The sequence below is a fragment of the Aspergillus ruber genome (assembly GCF_000600275.1).
Source record: "Aspergillus ruber CBS 135680 unplaced genomic scaffold scaffold00014, whole genome shotgun sequence".
Taxonomy (NCBI): Eukaryota; Fungi; Ascomycota; class Eurotiomycetes; order Eurotiales; family Aspergillaceae; genus Aspergillus; species Aspergillus ruber.
The window spans coordinates 412765-428800 of NW_024467310.1; the positions used below are offsets into that span (position 1 = coordinate 412765).

Here is a 16036-nt window from a genome sequence, read left to right on the forward strand (position 1 = left end):
ATTCATAGCTTGTACGACTACGAGCAAAACATTCTATTCTGAATCTCACCAAGCACCATATGGACGCTAGAAACGAGACTATCAAAGTAAGAAGATTATACAGCTTCGTGATGCCATAATTTCATGGTTTCGCCAACTTTCATCTCAAAGGGCTTCCCTATCATTCTTTGTCAAATATGACCACACAGAATGTCTGTCTTGTCATCTTGGACAGACCTAGCCTGTAGGCTAGCTCGGCCGCGTATTAGTCCTAGAATTTCGCCTATGGCTAACTGAATGGGCCTTCGCTTGATTTTCCGAGGCGTATGCCCGGCGAGCCCTTCTGTCATATCAAACCACGACATCACTTTCAGGATTCTCCTATCAAACCTTACCATAGCCTGTATCCGATATGATTCTATGAGCTCACCCATAGTTAACTGCACGGGTGACTGTTTTCCTTCTCCAAGCAATATGCTTACTCAACACTTCTGTCGAGTCATAGCTCCATGACACTTTTTGGGGAGTTGGAGCTTTGTACAAACTGCGAATGCTTTGCCTGATTCCAGGGACAGCGTCTATGTTCAACGTTAGTGTTCCCTTATCTTCCTTTGAAAAGGCCATGGTGCGTGCACAAACCTTTCTTCAAATTGAATTCCAAGGCCCATGTCCTTAAATATTGTGTCAACTTGTGTTAGCTCTGGCCTGGCATTTTCATCAACCATTATATACTCTGAAGAGTCAAGAGTGCTCCTTGCCTCTATGGAAAACACATTCAGGGTCGGATCTTTGGCTGCACATTCTATTGTGTCTTATGCACGTTAGTACGGCCCTTTTAAACGGATTCTCTGTGATCGTGAGATCAAATTGATTTCAGATTCATATATACAATTTCACATACTATTCTTTTATGGCATTGGCTTCAGTAGTAGAGTAGGGTGTTGTTAAGACGCGGAACCAGGTCGTTCCATAGTTCTGAACATGGCTTTTCTCTTCGGCACCCGTGATGCTTGCTGGCTATCACCTGAAGACGCACTCGTCAGAATCACTAGACCATCAGAAGAAAGTAAAAATGAACACGAGCAAGGACAAGAATGGAAATCGAATCGGATTCTGTATGTACATAGTTCAATCATCGCAGACAAGCACCTCACTAAGCGGTACCTGACCGGAAATACGTTCCACCGCCAATCCACATGCATCCCCAGACTTCTTCTATTCATCAAAAAGTTCAACTTCTTCAGTACCTTCCAACACCAGCAGCCAAAATGACCACCACAATACCAAACCTAATCGCACAATACAACCAACAAGTCCCCGCGCCTCAACTCCCCCTCCCCTCCGGCACAACCCTCCTCCACCCCGCCACCCAATCCACCATCTACGAGCGCATGTTCAACAAAGATAATCCACAGGCATGGCCATTACCGCCGGTAGGGTACCGGATGAGAGTGTTAAAAATGATTCTGGGGAGGTTGGAGGAGGCCATAGTTAATCCGGAGGAGGATGTACGCCCTTCCTTTCATTTTTTTCTTTTTGTTTTTGGTTTGATTTGAGGGTGTAGAAGTAGTGTAGTTGACATATTGTAGGAAATCATGGACGAGCTGGTAGAAACATGGGGTGAATTGATTACGCTCCCAAAGCCCTCGCAAATCCAGCAGGCGCAGCAATTAGGGTACATCAAATACACTGCCCCATCGCCAGCCCAGTCAGACCCCAACCAAGAGCCTCGAACAGTCATAACATCCGAATCCCGTGGCCTAATCCTCTCCTCCGGCACAACGGGTTTCCGCACCTGGGAAGCAGCCCTCCACCTAGGCACATACCTCTCCTCACCGTCTATCGCAGACGAACTTATCAAGGGAAAACGGGTCCTGGAACTAGGCGCAGGGACGGGCTTCGTATCACTTCTTTGCGCGAAATATCTCAGTCCGAAAGCGGTTGTTGCGACGGATCGCGAACAGGCGCTTATTGAGAGTATAGCGGATTGTGTGGGTAGGAATGGGATTGGCGAGGGGGTGTTGGTTCCGGGGATTTGGGAGTGGGGGAGTGAGATGGCTGTTGATGGGGTGGACGGAGAGGGGTTTGATGTTGCGCTTGGGGCGGATTTGGTATGTTTCTTTGGCCTGGGTTTATATACGGTATACAGGTTTGCTAACGGGGCGGATAGATATACGACAAAGATCTCATCCCGCTCCTTCAATCAACCCTAACTACGCTTTTCGAACGCTATAACCTCCAGCAATTCATCATCTCGGCTACGCTGAGGAATGAAGAGACGTTCCAGGCGTTTTTGGATGCTTGTCGTACGTCCCATCCTTCCCACTCTTCTAATTCACGCGCTAACAAGTGACTAGAAACGAACAACTTCAAAGTCGACCGGATACCCTTCGAATCACCACCAGAAGACCAGCAAACAGGATTCTTCCATTCAACCTCGATCCCGATAAAAATGTTCAGTATCCGGCGGTAGCCCTATCTACAGAAGTGATGACATTATGAGTGATGCTTAGATGATTACTCTAGCTTATTATGCGATTAGCTTAGTGTATTAGTATAGCATAACAACAAGATCAAAGATTCTGTCCAAAAAAGACAACTACTCCATCTCATGAACCCTCGCAGCATCCAACTCCGCCCGCGTCTCATTAGCCTCAAGCTGATGCACATTCTTACTCCGGTTCCCAGTAACATCATGTCCTTGTTCCTGTGCCTGCCATTGACCCTGCCCCGCATATCCATATCCATACGGTGGCGTAGCAGAACCAGTAACTTCATACGGCGCACCAGCATTAGGATCCCTAACCCCAGCACCCTCAACACCCGTACTCTTCTCTGCACCACCACCACTAGCGCCCTTTGCAAGCGACCTCCTCCAAAGGCACAGCGCTATACCAGCCGCAGTGAAAAAGGGCACACCCAGCCCAATGCCCAAACCAATACCAAGTTTCGTCTGCTCAGTCAGACCATCACCATTATCCTCGTTTGCTGCATCAGCGGCAGTCGTCGTCGCAGACGCACTGCTACTGGTCGAAGTCGCATTCGCAGATGAGGAAGGTGTAGCTGAGGTACTACTCGTAGGAATCGTGCTTGTTCCGATAGCCACGATTTGGCCATTACTCTTGTCGATCTGCGTGTAGTTCCCGGCTTTGCAGCAGTCGTCTGCGCTGGGGCCGCAGCAGAATTTCGTGCCGGCGGAGTCGCAGGCTGTCAATGCGATACCGGCTGCACCGTAGCCTATGCATCACGCTATTAGCCTTTCCCCACAGACTCATACCCAACACTTTCATATGCAGACACAATCTGCGCACAGGGAGAAAAGGTGACGTACTCGGACAAAGCTGCGAACAAGCATCCTCCGGCCAATCCGGATCCGAGCAATACTGTCTCGAATAGCCTCCATTACTACGCGAATGACAAAGCAGATCGACGTCGCAGTATTCGCTTTCCAGACAGCATGTTGTGGCGCCTGTGCCACAGGCGATTAGGGATCCGTCGCGGGCGGAGTCGTAGAATTCGGAGGAGTTTGCGTTGACGCCTGTTGTTGGTGGTGTTAGTATATTCTGGTGACTAGGGTGGATGGTGGTGGGGGAAGGGGAGGTGATGGGAGGGATGGTACCATTGTGCGAGAAGCAGTCGAGAGCAGCAGTCGTGGGGATAAGAGAAAAGAGGGATAATAAGAGAGTAGCGAGGCGAATCGGTTTGAGTTCCATTGTGAATTTGTTATATTCGTAGCCCCTGATATTCAATCCAATCCAATCCAAACAAACATCACCGTACATTTACATCCAAAAAACAAGGGGAAAAGAGAGAAAAAAGAGTAAGATCATAAAGCCCTCACTCAACAGACCCAACACAAAACCCAACCCTGCACGGCACCCCGGCTCAGCCCCTCTTGAGGGTACAGAATATTTAGCGCAAAATCAGCCTCGCCCCAGCCGTCGTGCGGTTTGCGGACTAGCATGCCTTTCTAATTGGAGTGCAACGATATTAGCCTGAGGCTTAGCGAGATCCTGCAGTGCGGAAATACCGAACAAAGCCAGTCAATTGGGTCGGTGGGATGTGCTCGGATACGATGGGTACGATGACTAGAGTGTTTCGGGAAGGGATGTGATGGTTAATGGGGGAGGGATCATGTGGGTTTTTGCAGGATGAGTTTTCTTGATACAAATGGGATTCGATATCGAAATGGTTAGCTATATAACTATTAAACAGGATACAAATATGTGTCTATATAGATGGTATCGGTACAGTCGTATACATATCAACAAAAGAAAATCATCAGTCGCCCGGTCAGAGTACAAAATGCAGTCAAAGTACAGTCAAAAGATAAAAACAAGAAAAGAAAGCTACTCAGCCAAACTCTCCCTCAATGCCCCCTCATCCACCACCTCCGCATGCACAGATATAGGTGGATGAGAGGACGGCCGGAACCCCATAATCGGGCCCTTTTGGTTCACGCCGGGATGCCGGAACCGGAACGCAGCAGCAGGTGCAGGTACACCCTCCACTTTGGTCTTGTTCTGGTTCCTGGTGAGCGCATTCACGGCTGGCGATGAGGATGGCGGCTGTGTTTGGGATGCAGGCACGGCTGGTTGAGGGGCAGCCACAGGCGCTGTTCCCCAGCGTCCTCGAACCCAGCCGCCGACTCGTCGGGTGATGGATGGTTTGCGCGATGGTGAGGTGCGCGCTGCTGGTGCGTTTTCTGTTTCCGGTGTCTGAGTCTGGCTCTGACCCTGGCTTCGACAGACAGATGCCAGCAAGCTGCGTGGGGAGTGGGGGTTCTTAGAAGGAGCCTCTCGATCAGCCGTGACGGTCGTCGTCGCAATCACCGGCGGTGTCGAGTACACTTCGCCGGACGAGAAGTTGCGACGATGGATCCCGGCAATAGGTATTGGTCCCGGTCCGCCCGTGCGGGAGCGTCGACGACTAGGCGTATGGATGTCCATACCAGCCACAGACAGCAGACTATCGTGAGAACCGCGTCGGCGGCGAAGGTACATGTCGGGCGTCACGGGTCGCTGGTTGTTCTCTTGCAAGTAGTCTTCACCCTCCTCTGGGATTGCGGGAACAGTCGTGCAGTGGTCATTGAGGGCGTCCAAGTTTGCAAGTTCATCCTCGATGGCACGGCCAAATGAGTCCTCCCTGAACGGCGAATCGAGACTCTTGCCCTGTCGAACCACCCCCTTGAACATAGGAGATAATTCTGGACTTGTTGGTTGGGATGAATCGAACCCTCGCTCCATCCGGTCAAAGATGGATGTTGGTCGGTTGTGGCATCCTGAATGCGGGGAGCTTGCCAGCGACTCTGTAGCAGACGAATGCGAGGACCACCGATGAGACGATGGAGGAATAGAAACAGAGGTCTGAGAGAGGATTGTCGACGTGGAGGAAACGGATGGTTGACGGGCCGAATGCATGAGGGCCGGATTACCCAGCGAGCGTCGCTTCTTGGTCAGCCGACGGCTCAGCTTCGGCTTCTCCTTCTTTGGTATCGACGACGGCGGGTGGTAGTGGTGGTGGATGTGGTATTCTGGGGATACACGAGGACCGTCCAACTCTTGGCTCAGTCTCTTGCCTACTGCCGGCTGGGATTCAGACGACGGTCTGCGGTCCTCTCCATCTCCATCGTCATGGTTCAGCGGGTGATGCGACAGAACCTGGTCGCGCAAGTTCTGAACCTCCTGGTTCGAACTCTCGAGCATGTCCCGCAGCTCCATGATACCAATCTGCAGATTCGCATTATCCTGCAAGATATCCCTGACAAAGCGCGAAACGACACTGGTCTGATGAGGCTGGCGGCCAACATGCTGGTGCACTGTAGCAGCACCCTTCAACCGTTCGGCCGCACCATCCAGCTCGCGCTCAACAGTCCTTTGCCGCTCCATACGTTGGACAAGATCCGCATGGCTCTCCCGCTCCTCACGAGCCTCCTTCTCCAGCCGCTCGACCTGCTCATGCAGCTCGCGCATTGTCGAATCAGCCTTCTTCCACCGCTGCGAAGCAGACTTCTCATCCTCCCGCGCAGTCATCAAACTATCCTGCAACTTTGACTGCTCCACTTCCATGCGATCAAGCTGCACCTCGAGCTCTGCCGCCCGTGCAGCACTGGCGCTAACGGTGCGCAGCTCAGCCTCGGTATTCTCCAACGCAATGGTCAACGAGTTAACATGCGCGTCGGCATCAGCGACGGTATTATTCAACGCATCGAGCTGCTCGACTAAACTCCTGTTCTCATTGATAATGCGCGAATTCTCAGATTGGACTTGTCGACGCTCGCGCTCGAGGGCGTCGATGCTGTCGAGCAACCGGCGACGGTCCTCTTCTGCCTCGGCAATGTAGGACTCATGGCGATGGAGGAGGGCCTGTAGTGAGAAGGTTAGCGACGATGAGGCTATAGGATCAAAAGCCATGACGTGACGGACTGGGAAGCATTGGGAGAGGACGCCGGACTGTAGCCCCTTGACCTCCATGGCATTGCATGTATACGGTATGTTAGGGGGAGACACAAAACAAAACAATAATAACAAATCAGTCCCTATTAAGAAGGACAATACATTGCCACAGTGATATAATGAATGGAGGAGGCAAGACCAAGAATCGAAAATGAGAAAAAAAAAAAAAAAAGCCACCCCGGCATGTAAGCTATTTGTATATAGGGTGCAGAATGGAGTATATAAGAGGGGCAGCAAAGACCAGGGATCTGATATCATCATCACCCTAGGTAATACAAAATGACAATACCAATAGTTTCCAACCAAATGGTCTACTATAATTAAAAAAGTGTCTTACCTGTCCCAATCGCGCTGCGGTCTCGAGGTCCTTCTCAACAGCCTCCAGCGCCAACTGGTTTTCGCGCAGGAATGCGCACTCGGGCTGACCACAACAACAACGTATAATGCCGTCATTATTAATCGGGTGATGATGTTCGTATTTGTATTCCATGGCCCCTTTTTTCTATTGATCAGAAAACGCGATGCAGCAGCGTCATTCGATCGGGGGTTTTCCCACGGTCAACGGAGAGACAGGGCACAGTCAGTCAAGTCAGAATTGACCAGCGAGAAGGCGTGAGTTGGCCTAGCATCAGATCCCGGATGAGACAGATGATCATCGGAGAGCTCCGGTTGGCAGTGGAGAGCTAAAAAGATTGAATAAGTTAATGTAATCAAGAGATCAAGAGAGAGAGAGAATAGGGGAGTGGAAAGCTGAAGATGTGAAAGTCAACTAACTAAGCGAAGTCAAAAGACGGTGACTGACTGTAATATTGTATTGAGATTACGCTTTTCGGCATGCCATCTGCATAGATTACATCCCAATACACACCCGTTACAAAAATCTATATACGAACACCCTCCGGAGTAAACATCGGACTCCGACACAAAAACAGCAAAACAACAGCAAAATATTAGAAAACACTGAGTTGTTACTTATAATCGCCCCAAATATGTCAACATTTATGAAACCGGCATCTTCACCCGACAAATACCCGGTGAGCTGGCCGCTGCCCAAGGTCAGCATGTTGTCTATCTGCATCTCCGATCCGCTTTGCTCCAGTCATGCCCTGCATCTCGGCTAGGGTAGGAACACTACGGACAAATTTCCCATCGTAACCCCGGATTGAACCGAATTGCCCATGCGAGCCGTAAGGAGAAGAAACAAATGTAGTATGTGCTCTGACATACATATGCTGAGCGGGTTCATCCGGATTCCATGTGGTGTACACGGGCTAGAAGACTATAGAAAAGGAAATATTATGATGCATGGAGTAGACTTTCATAATAAATACAGTCTGATCCAATGATATCCCGATGCCCATCATTGCAAAATATCATTTCGAACATTGATGAACGCCCCGGCACCCCCCTCGTCACTAACCTCATTCATCAGTGCCTCCGTTTGCTGGTAAACTCGCTCCAGCGCCGCCGACGATGCTTTCCCTAAAGAGACTGTGATGGTCATACCCGTCAGCTAACGCCCAAATGTTGATCGTTTTCAATGCACGAAAGAACACAAGGGACGCGAAACATAAAAAGCAAACAGAGTGGAGAGAGCTTACCTAAAATGACCGAGTTCAGCTCTTCAGCAACTGCCACTCGTCCAGCCGGGTCCAGATAATGTCCGTGAACCGATCGTCGTGGATCCGGATATGCCACTAGAGAAAATATGTCGTCCAGCATTTTCTTGTTGCCCCCGCGTTCGTCGGTCGGATAGTCCATACGCAGCTGTTGTCCGTATTGCACGGCCTCCGTCAGGAGCGTCTGGAACTTGGCTGCTGCTTCTGGATCGTCCGTATCCATGCCATCGGCTTCCCATCCGTCTCCGTCTTGCGTCTGGTCGTCCACTTCCATCTCCTGACCATACACGGTATTACCGTCGGAGACTCCGTTGGAAGCTGATTTGCTGCGCTTGGCTGCGGCTGTCATCGACAGATCGTTCGATTGACGCATCATCTCCAAGAATTTGCGACAACGTAATTTAAATTGAATGTGGGGGTAGTCTTCCAAGACTTTGGGGTAGTAGGCATTAGTATATTTCAGAGCTTTGTCGATATCGCCATCCAAAATGGCTGCTCGGATTTCTGCAGATGGTTAATATATCGAATTGACCGGGATGACTGAGGAAAGAGACTCACTCTGCCGATTAACCGCTTCGAGATCCTCTTCCACTTCATACTTCTTCAACGGATCTCCATGGCCATTCAGTGCCGCTGTCTCAGCCGCCACTTCTTCAGCAAAGGCTCGAGCGGTCTCGACGTAACCATCATGAGCCAGGAACTGAGCCACCAGTTCATGAAGAAGTGCGTCCTCGCCCAATGAGGGTCGAAGGTTCGCAGTACTGGTGCGGCTGATATCCGAATATACCGCTGCTTTTTCTCTCTGCTTCGAGTTAGCTTTATATATAGACCATCCCTCAGAAGTGACATACCTTAACCATGCCATCAATGTCAAACATAAATGGATGTTGTCCAAAGTTGGAGATCAGATGAACAGTAGGATGTTTCTTCATCCCTACTGACGGGTACAACTTCATGTTTTTCAATTCCCGGAATGCATTTCCTACCAATATCAGCACCTTGCCATGATACATGGTTGATGATACATACCAAGAAAGACACCATTCTTGGTGAAAAACGCACATCCCGTGGCAAAGTTCACACCACAGCCGACAGTATCATTTACACCGAATGTTGGACCATATGGTCGCCCCTGACCCTGATTCTCTCCAAAGAATGACTTGCCATCATCTCCATGATAGGCCCATGAGTCTGTCTCCCACCCGGGGAGTCTCTCGTTCGACGCTTTACCACCAGAGAACCCAATACCAATCATTCTAAACAATTAGCCGATAACGCGCTACAAAGATCGTCCAAAGAAAACATACCCATCCTTCGGTTTCGACAAAATCATAACCTCAAAATAATAGATCCCACACTGCGGCGGCATCGGATAGTCCGTACGCGCCGCAGCTGCTTCATGCTCATGCTTATTGAGCGGCCCTGTGTACCGAAGCTCCAGACCTCCATGCATCATCTCCAGTGTCGGGTATTTGTCCGTCTCACTCCACCGAGTGGGCAACGGGGGAATATGGTCGTCGATACTGGGTGGTTCTCGCTCGATGACCTCATGGGTCATGCCGCGATGGGACGGAGCTATCCGGGGTAAATTCGCATGGCTCGAGGTGGACGACGGGGAAGAAGATTGTGCTGAGAAAGGGTTCGATGGGAGGGGGATATCATCGTTCTCGCCGGATGCGATTCGAGCTCGATGGTCGGCCTGCAGTCGGGCGGCGTAGCTTGAGTTCCGGAGGTAGGAGGGTGTGAAGAATGGGGCGGGATTGAAAGGGTCGTGTAGGCTGCCGGGGCCGTGAAGGAAGATATTATTATGATTGTTGTATTGGGCGTAGCTGGCGAATTTTCGAGAGTAAGGAGGTAGGGGGTGTTCGGTCGTAGTCGTAGTATTATTGTTGCTATTGTATGTCGCCGTCGTTCCCGGCCTCCAAGCAGCGGAATTCATCTGCATATCGGCATTCAGCAGCAGAGGAGAGAAGGGACTCTGGCCGTCAGAAAAGGGATTCGGGAGGTGGTTGTGATTGTGGTCCTGAAGCTGATGACGGAAAGGCGGGGGTAGATAAAGATGATGACGATGGTTGTCAGGCAGATCCCACGATAGACGGTCAGTGGTAGTATTCTCAGATGCAGTCGCGGCGCCCGACAGAACAGAAGCGTAGGACAGACGGCGGAGGTTGGAGGAGAGAAAATTGCTGGGAGGGGGATTGGAGAGTGTTGAGGGAGTCGCCGTTGTTATTGTCGGAGGAGCTGCTTGAGATCCACCCGCCGATAGTGATGTTGCTTCTGGTGGTGATGATGGCATGGAACTCATCTTGTTCAACACCACTCAGTCTGGCTCAAATACTGCCAGAATTATCGGGTTTCTCTGTGGATCGCGTGATCAATTTGATTTTCACTGCTTTCCCCCTTCCTGATCAGTGTTTGTAGAGTTTCCGAATTGATATTGCGAATGCAACCGCTTTCGTACAGACAGCAGCCACCTAATTAATTCTACAAAAGAAAAAAAGAAGAACAAGAAGCATAGTATAAAAGAGGGGAAACGCGACGAATAGAAAGATCTATTTATCCATACAGCCCTGGATAGCCGACTGTACGACGGTCACAATGGCCATCATTAAGTCATGCGGGGAAATCAGATCATGTATCATCGTTAAGAGTCAGTGAATCTATGCAGAAGGTTCATTTACAAGGAACAGGATAACAGACACTAGATGACTGTTACTGTGAGCCCATCTCATCTCGCTAGATGGCCCAAACAGATTCAGACGATACTACAAATACAGTAGGCACGATAAACATTTCAACCACATCAAGCCAACACAAGATTAGCAGTGTCAAAAACAACTTTTGATAAAGCATTCCAATCCGGTTCCGTACATTCCGGCCCAAATAAAAAGCACTTAGAAAAAAATCCAATAATTCCGGTTTTCCGGATATAGCCCTAATGATACAAGAACCAGTCAAGCCTGTAATAAACAGACTTGAGAACAGTGAGCCAAAACAAAAGCATCACCGACCAAGAACAAGAAATTAATAAAAAAAACCGAGTGTGGACCGACGCCAAACAAACCACAAAGCAGACAAAACGCCTGACCGCTTCAAAAGGGGTGAAAATAAAGAGAAGAATGACAACGGAAGATAAAATAATATACATGAAGAAAATAGAGATGCAGTGGCAAAATAAAGCGAATTCGAGAACCGGTGGCTAGGTAGCCATAGGAATGGCTGGAGACGATGCTTCAACCATTGGCGGAGGAACGGGGGTGAGACCGCTATCCCCCGAGTTGCTCTTCTCACTAGGGACATTGCTAGCACTGTTGTTGATTTTGCTGTCGGTTTCAGTCGTGTCGAGAACAGCCACCTTGGAGTCGCCATTCTCTTCGACCTTTGGAGGCTTGGGTGTTCGCCAGCTAGGTAGCTGCCAGTGGATCCCGGTAAAGCTCTTCAATTGGAGAGGCTTGCGCTCCCATTTGCGACAAGGAGCACCGGTGCGATCCAGGGCACGGAGACCTGCGTTAATAGCACCAGCGTTGGCTTTAGGACCGAGTCGGTGACCGGTGGCCACTTTGGGTTGTTCCATAGTTCCATCGTCACTGTTGAGCGTTAGCATACAAGTACTTGTATCTGCATGGGTTGGGGAAGAAAAAATTACAGTTTTTGCTTCTTTTTCGGGCCTGGCTTCCCTCTAGGCTTGGGTGCCAAATCAACCTGGTTGGCACTTCGCTTGGCTCCCGGCTTTGGACCCGGCAATCCCTTCCGACGAGGAGTGTCCGTGGACGCTGCGCCTGCAGGCGTCGAGTTCGCATCCGAAGCGTTGTCCGACGGGGGAACGGGCGCATCTGCCATGGATGAGGCAGGTGAGTCCTCTTTCTCCTTGACCGGAGAGGAAGCATTTGTTGTGTTCATATTCGAATCAGTTGGTTTGGTAGGTGTGCTCTTCGAAGAATCACTGGGAAATCGACTCAAGAGTTCAGGTGACAGCTTGAGAACGATGACCGTCTTAGTGCTGTCTGTCCGGCTACAGCGACCGTTAGATGCTGACGCCATGACTTGGGTGTAGGCAGTAAAAAGTGTAGATGTGGTTGTAGAATAGGCAGAATGGAAGGGAGAATTAATTCTTTTTTCTCCAAGAATTGTTTCTCCCTTATTAATTCCTGCTTTTGGGTCGACCGGTCGCAAGAGACTGGGAGTGGGTTGAGGTCAGAGTTTTGCGATGCTCGGTTGAACTTTTAGTCGGGACGAGCGTGGCGTGGGAGATTAATCGGTCCAAAGGGGGGAGGGAGAATAAGAGGAATAATTATATAGAAAGAGAGAAAATGGGTGAAAGTTGAAAGTCAAGTACGGTGGACGTGAGGTAAAAAACTTGGTCAAGATGAGGCAAAAATCTGACGAGGCTGATAATCAAGTGAGGTAGAACGGGGCGAAGGTGACATAGTCCGTCTATCTATCCGAAGTTGACGATAGTGGTGATGGTGAGGTGAGGGTGGTGATAGTAGTATTAGTGGTAGGGAAAGAAGTGATGAAGAGGAAAGAACGGAAAGAAGGGAAAGGGGAAAAGGAGCGGAAGAAAGGGATGCTGGTGTCGAGGCGCCGTGGAGGACCATTATTTCTGGCGTGTGTTGACTTTCAGTCTGTGTGTGTAAAGAGAGCGAGTACTGTGGTTGTGTGGGTGTGGTAAATGCCTGAAAGGAAATTGCCTCTTTCGGACGAGGCGCTTGGCTTGGCCGCGGACGGAGGCGCGTCTGTTACGGTTTGTGACGCGGTATGTAACAGTTCTTCTATGCCGTGGAACGCTGGCGTATGGTTCCTGACGGTATCATACGGTAATATCTCGATCTATTCTATCTCAGCTTTCGTAGCTATGGCATATATGGCAAACTTATACTTGTGCAGCAGTATACAAGTAGAGGTATTTGTTGTGAGAATATTCTTGCTTGCTACTTGTCTGCCATGAATCAATACAACGGTCACGGATGACGGTGTAATAACCGACGCGTCCGTGGATGGCGATGGAGACATACCTCCCAGCAATCCCGTCCCTTTTTGTCCGAAGATACCAATTCACGCTTACCTCTTACTCAGGAGACCGCGAACACCATTGCCATTACCCCTTCGGGTATGATCCCACGCCGATGATCTGGCTGGGTTCAGAGTACAGAATACAAGCAGAACAGCACTACTCGTAGAGTGTAAATATTAGATGCATCAGATCAAAGACACCGACATTCGATACAGTTGACGCTTCATCATCCAAACCATGTCAGAATAAGCTGCAGGCACGTGATATCAAAAGTGGCTACATCAAACCTTTTTACATACAAAAGTACCAACAAGTCCGATATGGTGTAATGGTTAACATCGCCGTCTCTCACACGGCAGCTCGGGGTTCGATTCCCCGTGTCGGAACATACAATCGGTTTCTTTTTTGTCTCGCTTCGAGATTCGAAGGATGTCGATCTATTTTCTTTTTCTTTTTGTCGCTAAAACATATTCACAGCAGTTTATGGAATGTCTTTGAAACATTGTATCAAAATCGAGCTACTCAAACACCAGTTATTCCATGCCCAAACGAACCATGCAACAAATGAAATGCGTCAAGTCGCGATGGCTCCTTGAGCTTCACCAAGACCCAATGGCGAAAGACTCAATCAACATGACCACCCTCCTCCTATCATCGTTCATCGTCTTTCTGTTCAATATATTTTCCCTACCTATCTGGTATGTACAGATGCTTGTTGAGCATACGATCATCCATAGTCAACAAAGCTATTGGCCCATACTCTAATGAGGTTCACTATAGGGCTCTGTGTATCTGTGATGTTATCTGATTCGCATTTTTTTTTTCAAGAATAAGAACAACAGTCGATGAGAAGCAAACATAAATGACACGAGCAACTCTTAACGTTTTCTACCGAGCTTGAAAAGAGCAAGTATTCTTATAGATCGGTCAAAGTTACTATAACGGTTCACTGGCTGCCAGCACCGATGAACGAAAACCCAGAGTACTTGGAGACCAATATGTTCCTGGAGCCATCTCTTCCTTTTTTTTTTTTTTTTTTGAAGAATCGTATTGCAGCAGAATGATAGACTCCCAGTTGACTTTACGAGACTTTTGGGGAACCACCGTAATTCACACCCTAACGTTGTCCATAAAGGCAAACCCAGCCAGTTTTTCTCCCCAATATCCGCACTCGCACAGTCAACGATTGATGAACTTGATCAAAACAATCATCACCGACGGGCTGGTATTAGTACATTATCAACCGTACACAGCCTGGGAACTTAAGGTAGTCACTCTTCTGTAGCAGGAGTTGTCTCGTGAGAATAGACTTCTGAACTGTAAAATGATTACTCCATACAAACTATGTAGATACCAGCGCTGACAGGAACTTATGCCTTTTGATCATCATCTACAACCTCACACGATGATATGTTGAATGTCTTCTCAATATCGTCGAATTCCGACTCGCGCCCATCATCCTCACACTCGTCCAGTAGTCACTCGTTCCGTGGCTGGGATCAGCGTCCTGGACGTCACACCAAGAACCCTGGTCGTCTTCGTCTCTAGGACCATGGACACGGAAGTACTCGCGATCATTAGACGGCGCGTCCTTCACCATATTCTCCGCAGCCTCAGGAAGCCACCCGTTGATGAAGTCTCCGTGCATACAATACGAGCCACCACAAGAAAGCTTCAGTGGAGGGGCTTCAGACCAACCATCTGGAAGAATAGACCGCAAGTCATAGCGGATAGAGAAGCGCAAGCGAGGAATCCGATACATGCCAATCGGGCAGCGGTTCTCGCCATAGCCATCCACCCAGTTCGGGTTGGCCGAATAAGCGTATTTCAGGGTCTTTGGGTTCGCGCAGTCTGGGAAGAGTAAGAGTCCTTGCAAATGCGCCCGGCATGTCTTGGTGGGGAACGCTGCATCGTCCGTGTCTTCCGAGTCTCCTTCTTCTTCCCCTCCGTCACAGAACCACTGGACGCCGGCGTTCTTGTCGAGATGATGAGGGGACGTTGCGCTCACGTTTCCTGCTAGGATTTTCAGATTTTGAGGAATTGGGATTTCGGCGCTATCGAGCTCCTTGTAGTAGGCGCTGAATCGGTAGGGCTTGATTGCGGTATAATTCGACCCGTCCACGTAGTAGAGTGCCGGGATCCCTTGCGGTTGAGTTAATCTTGATTCGTCTTTTCGTATCCTTTAGAAAGAACTCACAATACGTCGAGAAATCATTGAGGTTCTCGGCTGTGGTGCAGCCGCCCTGCAACTCGGCAGAGGTCTTGGTGTTCACATTGATAGCATCTGAGCCAAAAAAATCATGCATATGACTGGTATATTTGCCGGGAATCACAAGAGGATCAATGTTTTTAAACATAAAATGGTCTGCATTGATGACAGTGTAAGCCTGGGAAAGGCCCACGGTCAAGGAGAGGAGAATTAGAGGATACATAGTCAATACAACAACAGGAATAACAAGAGAGACCCCATGGTATTTTATCTTTCTTGAATGTTCATGGTAGCAACAGAGAACATTCTATATAAAACAAGCCCCATCGCGTATCTGGTACGATCCGGCCTATAGAGAAAGATTTACTTATTCTCCATTCTTGGCAGCTCTCATGGAGGTCCGGTGTCAAGGATTTAATAAATCTCGGCATATACTAAGAAAAAACAAATGAATTAGAAGCGCTGTCTCCATCAGTCTCCCCCACCCATAGTCGAAAAATCCGATTGCTAAAGTCGTGCTGCGTCAGCATGAACATTCAAGCACGGCCAAATCACTAATACAGTCAACTTGCGGCGCGTACAATGGACACTTTTGAATTCCTTCGATGACTGTCATGATGTTGTCTACAGTGGCCCAGACCATATCCTGCTCCAAAGCTCGAGTGTCCCGATGTCGAACACAGTTTTCGTCACCTGCTGCATTGATAGACCCTGCAGCCATGTGGGGATAAATGAGGTATGATTTTCACTGGCCAAAACG

The 16036-nt window shown here is 49.1% G+C and overlaps 9 protein-coding genes and 1 non-coding gene across 10 annotated transcripts; 4 read left to right on the plus strand and 6 right to left on the minus strand.

The window, feature by feature from the left end:
• Positions 1–1247: 1247 nt before the first annotated feature.
• On the plus strand, positions 1248–2452 carry EURHEDRAFT_456788 (protein-lysine N-methyltransferase; the record flags this gene model as incomplete). Its single annotated transcript, XM_040784379.1, has 4 exons — positions 1248–1487; positions 1569–2090; positions 2150–2285; positions 2337–2452. 4 exons carry the CDS (start codon positions 1248–1250, stop codon positions 2450–2452), a joined length of 1014 nt encoding a protein of 337 aa, XP_040638615.1.
• EURHEDRAFT_412777 (uncharacterized protein) lies at positions 2451–3999 on the minus strand. The gene is made up of 3 exons (XM_040782000.1): positions 3599–3999; positions 3311–3517; positions 2451–3216 (listed from the first exon to the last, which is right to left on the minus strand). The coding sequence occupies exons 1-3, from the start codon at positions 3690–3692 to the stop codon at positions 2579–2581; spliced, it is 939 nt and encodes a 312-aa protein (XP_040638616.1). The 5' UTR covers positions 3693–3999; the 3' UTR covers positions 2451–2578.
• A 171-nt stretch (positions 4000–4170) lies between these two features.
• Positions 4171–6497, minus strand: EURHEDRAFT_412779 (uncharacterized protein; the record flags this gene model as incomplete). The annotated part of the gene is made up of 2 exons (XM_040782001.1): positions 6405–6497; positions 4171–6344 (listed from the first exon to the last, which is right to left on the minus strand). Coding segments are annotated over exons 1-2 (2060 nt in total), but the record flags the coding sequence as incomplete, so codon positions are not given.
• On the minus strand, positions 6404–7174 carry EURHEDRAFT_412780 (uncharacterized protein). The gene has a single exon (XM_040782002.1). The coding sequence runs from the start codon at positions 6922–6924 to the stop codon at positions 6700–6702; it is 225 nt and encodes a 74-aa protein (XP_040638618.1). The 5' UTR covers positions 6925–7174; the 3' UTR covers positions 6404–6699.
• A 620-nt stretch (positions 7175–7794) lies between these two features.
• Positions 7795–12094, minus strand: EURHEDRAFT_515669 (putative Ran-binding protein (RanBP10); the record flags this gene model as incomplete). Its single annotated transcript, XM_040786399.1, has 7 exons — positions 7795–7925; positions 8036–8557; positions 8612–8855; positions 8905–9035; positions 9083–9309; positions 9361–9882; positions 11700–12094. 7 exons carry the CDS (start codon positions 12092–12094, stop codon positions 7795–7797), a joined length of 2172 nt encoding a protein of 723 aa, XP_040638619.1.
• Positions 12095–12172: 78 nt separating this feature from the next.
• On the minus strand, positions 12173–13110 carry EURHEDRAFT_412783 (uncharacterized protein). The gene is made up of 2 exons (XM_040782003.1): positions 13069–13110; positions 12173–12992 (listed from the first exon to the last, which is right to left on the minus strand). The coding sequence occupies exon 2, from the start codon at positions 12649–12651 to the stop codon at positions 12415–12417; it is 237 nt and encodes a 78-aa protein (XP_040638620.1). The 5' UTR covers positions 12652–12992; positions 13069–13110; the 3' UTR covers positions 12173–12414.
• Positions 12370–13205, plus strand: EURHEDRAFT_412784 (uncharacterized protein). The gene has a single exon (XM_040782004.1). The coding sequence runs from the start codon at positions 12726–12728 to the stop codon at positions 12999–13001; it is 276 nt and encodes a 91-aa protein (XP_040638621.1). The 5' UTR covers positions 12370–12725; the 3' UTR covers positions 13002–13205.
• Positions 13206–13381: 176 nt separating this feature from the next.
• EURHEDRAFT_t85 lies at positions 13382–13453 on the plus strand. Its single transcript has one exon. It is a non-coding gene; the product is annotated as a tRNA-Glu (tRNA).
• Positions 13398–14079, plus strand: EURHEDRAFT_412785 (uncharacterized protein). The gene is made up of 2 exons (XM_040782005.1): positions 13398–13765; positions 13848–14079. Exons 1-2 carry the CDS (start codon positions 13608–13610, stop codon positions 13873–13875), a joined length of 186 nt encoding a protein of 61 aa, XP_040638622.1. The 5' UTR covers positions 13398–13607; the 3' UTR covers positions 13876–14079.
• Positions 14080–14351: 272 nt separating this feature from the next.
• On the minus strand, positions 14352–15753 carry EURHEDRAFT_538174 (DUF1996 domain-containing protein). The gene is made up of 2 exons (XM_040787350.1): positions 15265–15753; positions 14352–15209 (listed from the first exon to the last, which is right to left on the minus strand). The coding sequence occupies exons 1-2, from the start codon at positions 15497–15499 to the stop codon at positions 14458–14460; spliced, it is 987 nt and encodes a 328-aa protein (XP_040638623.1). The 5' UTR covers positions 15500–15753; the 3' UTR covers positions 14352–14457.
• Positions 15754–16036: the final 283 nt, after the last annotated feature.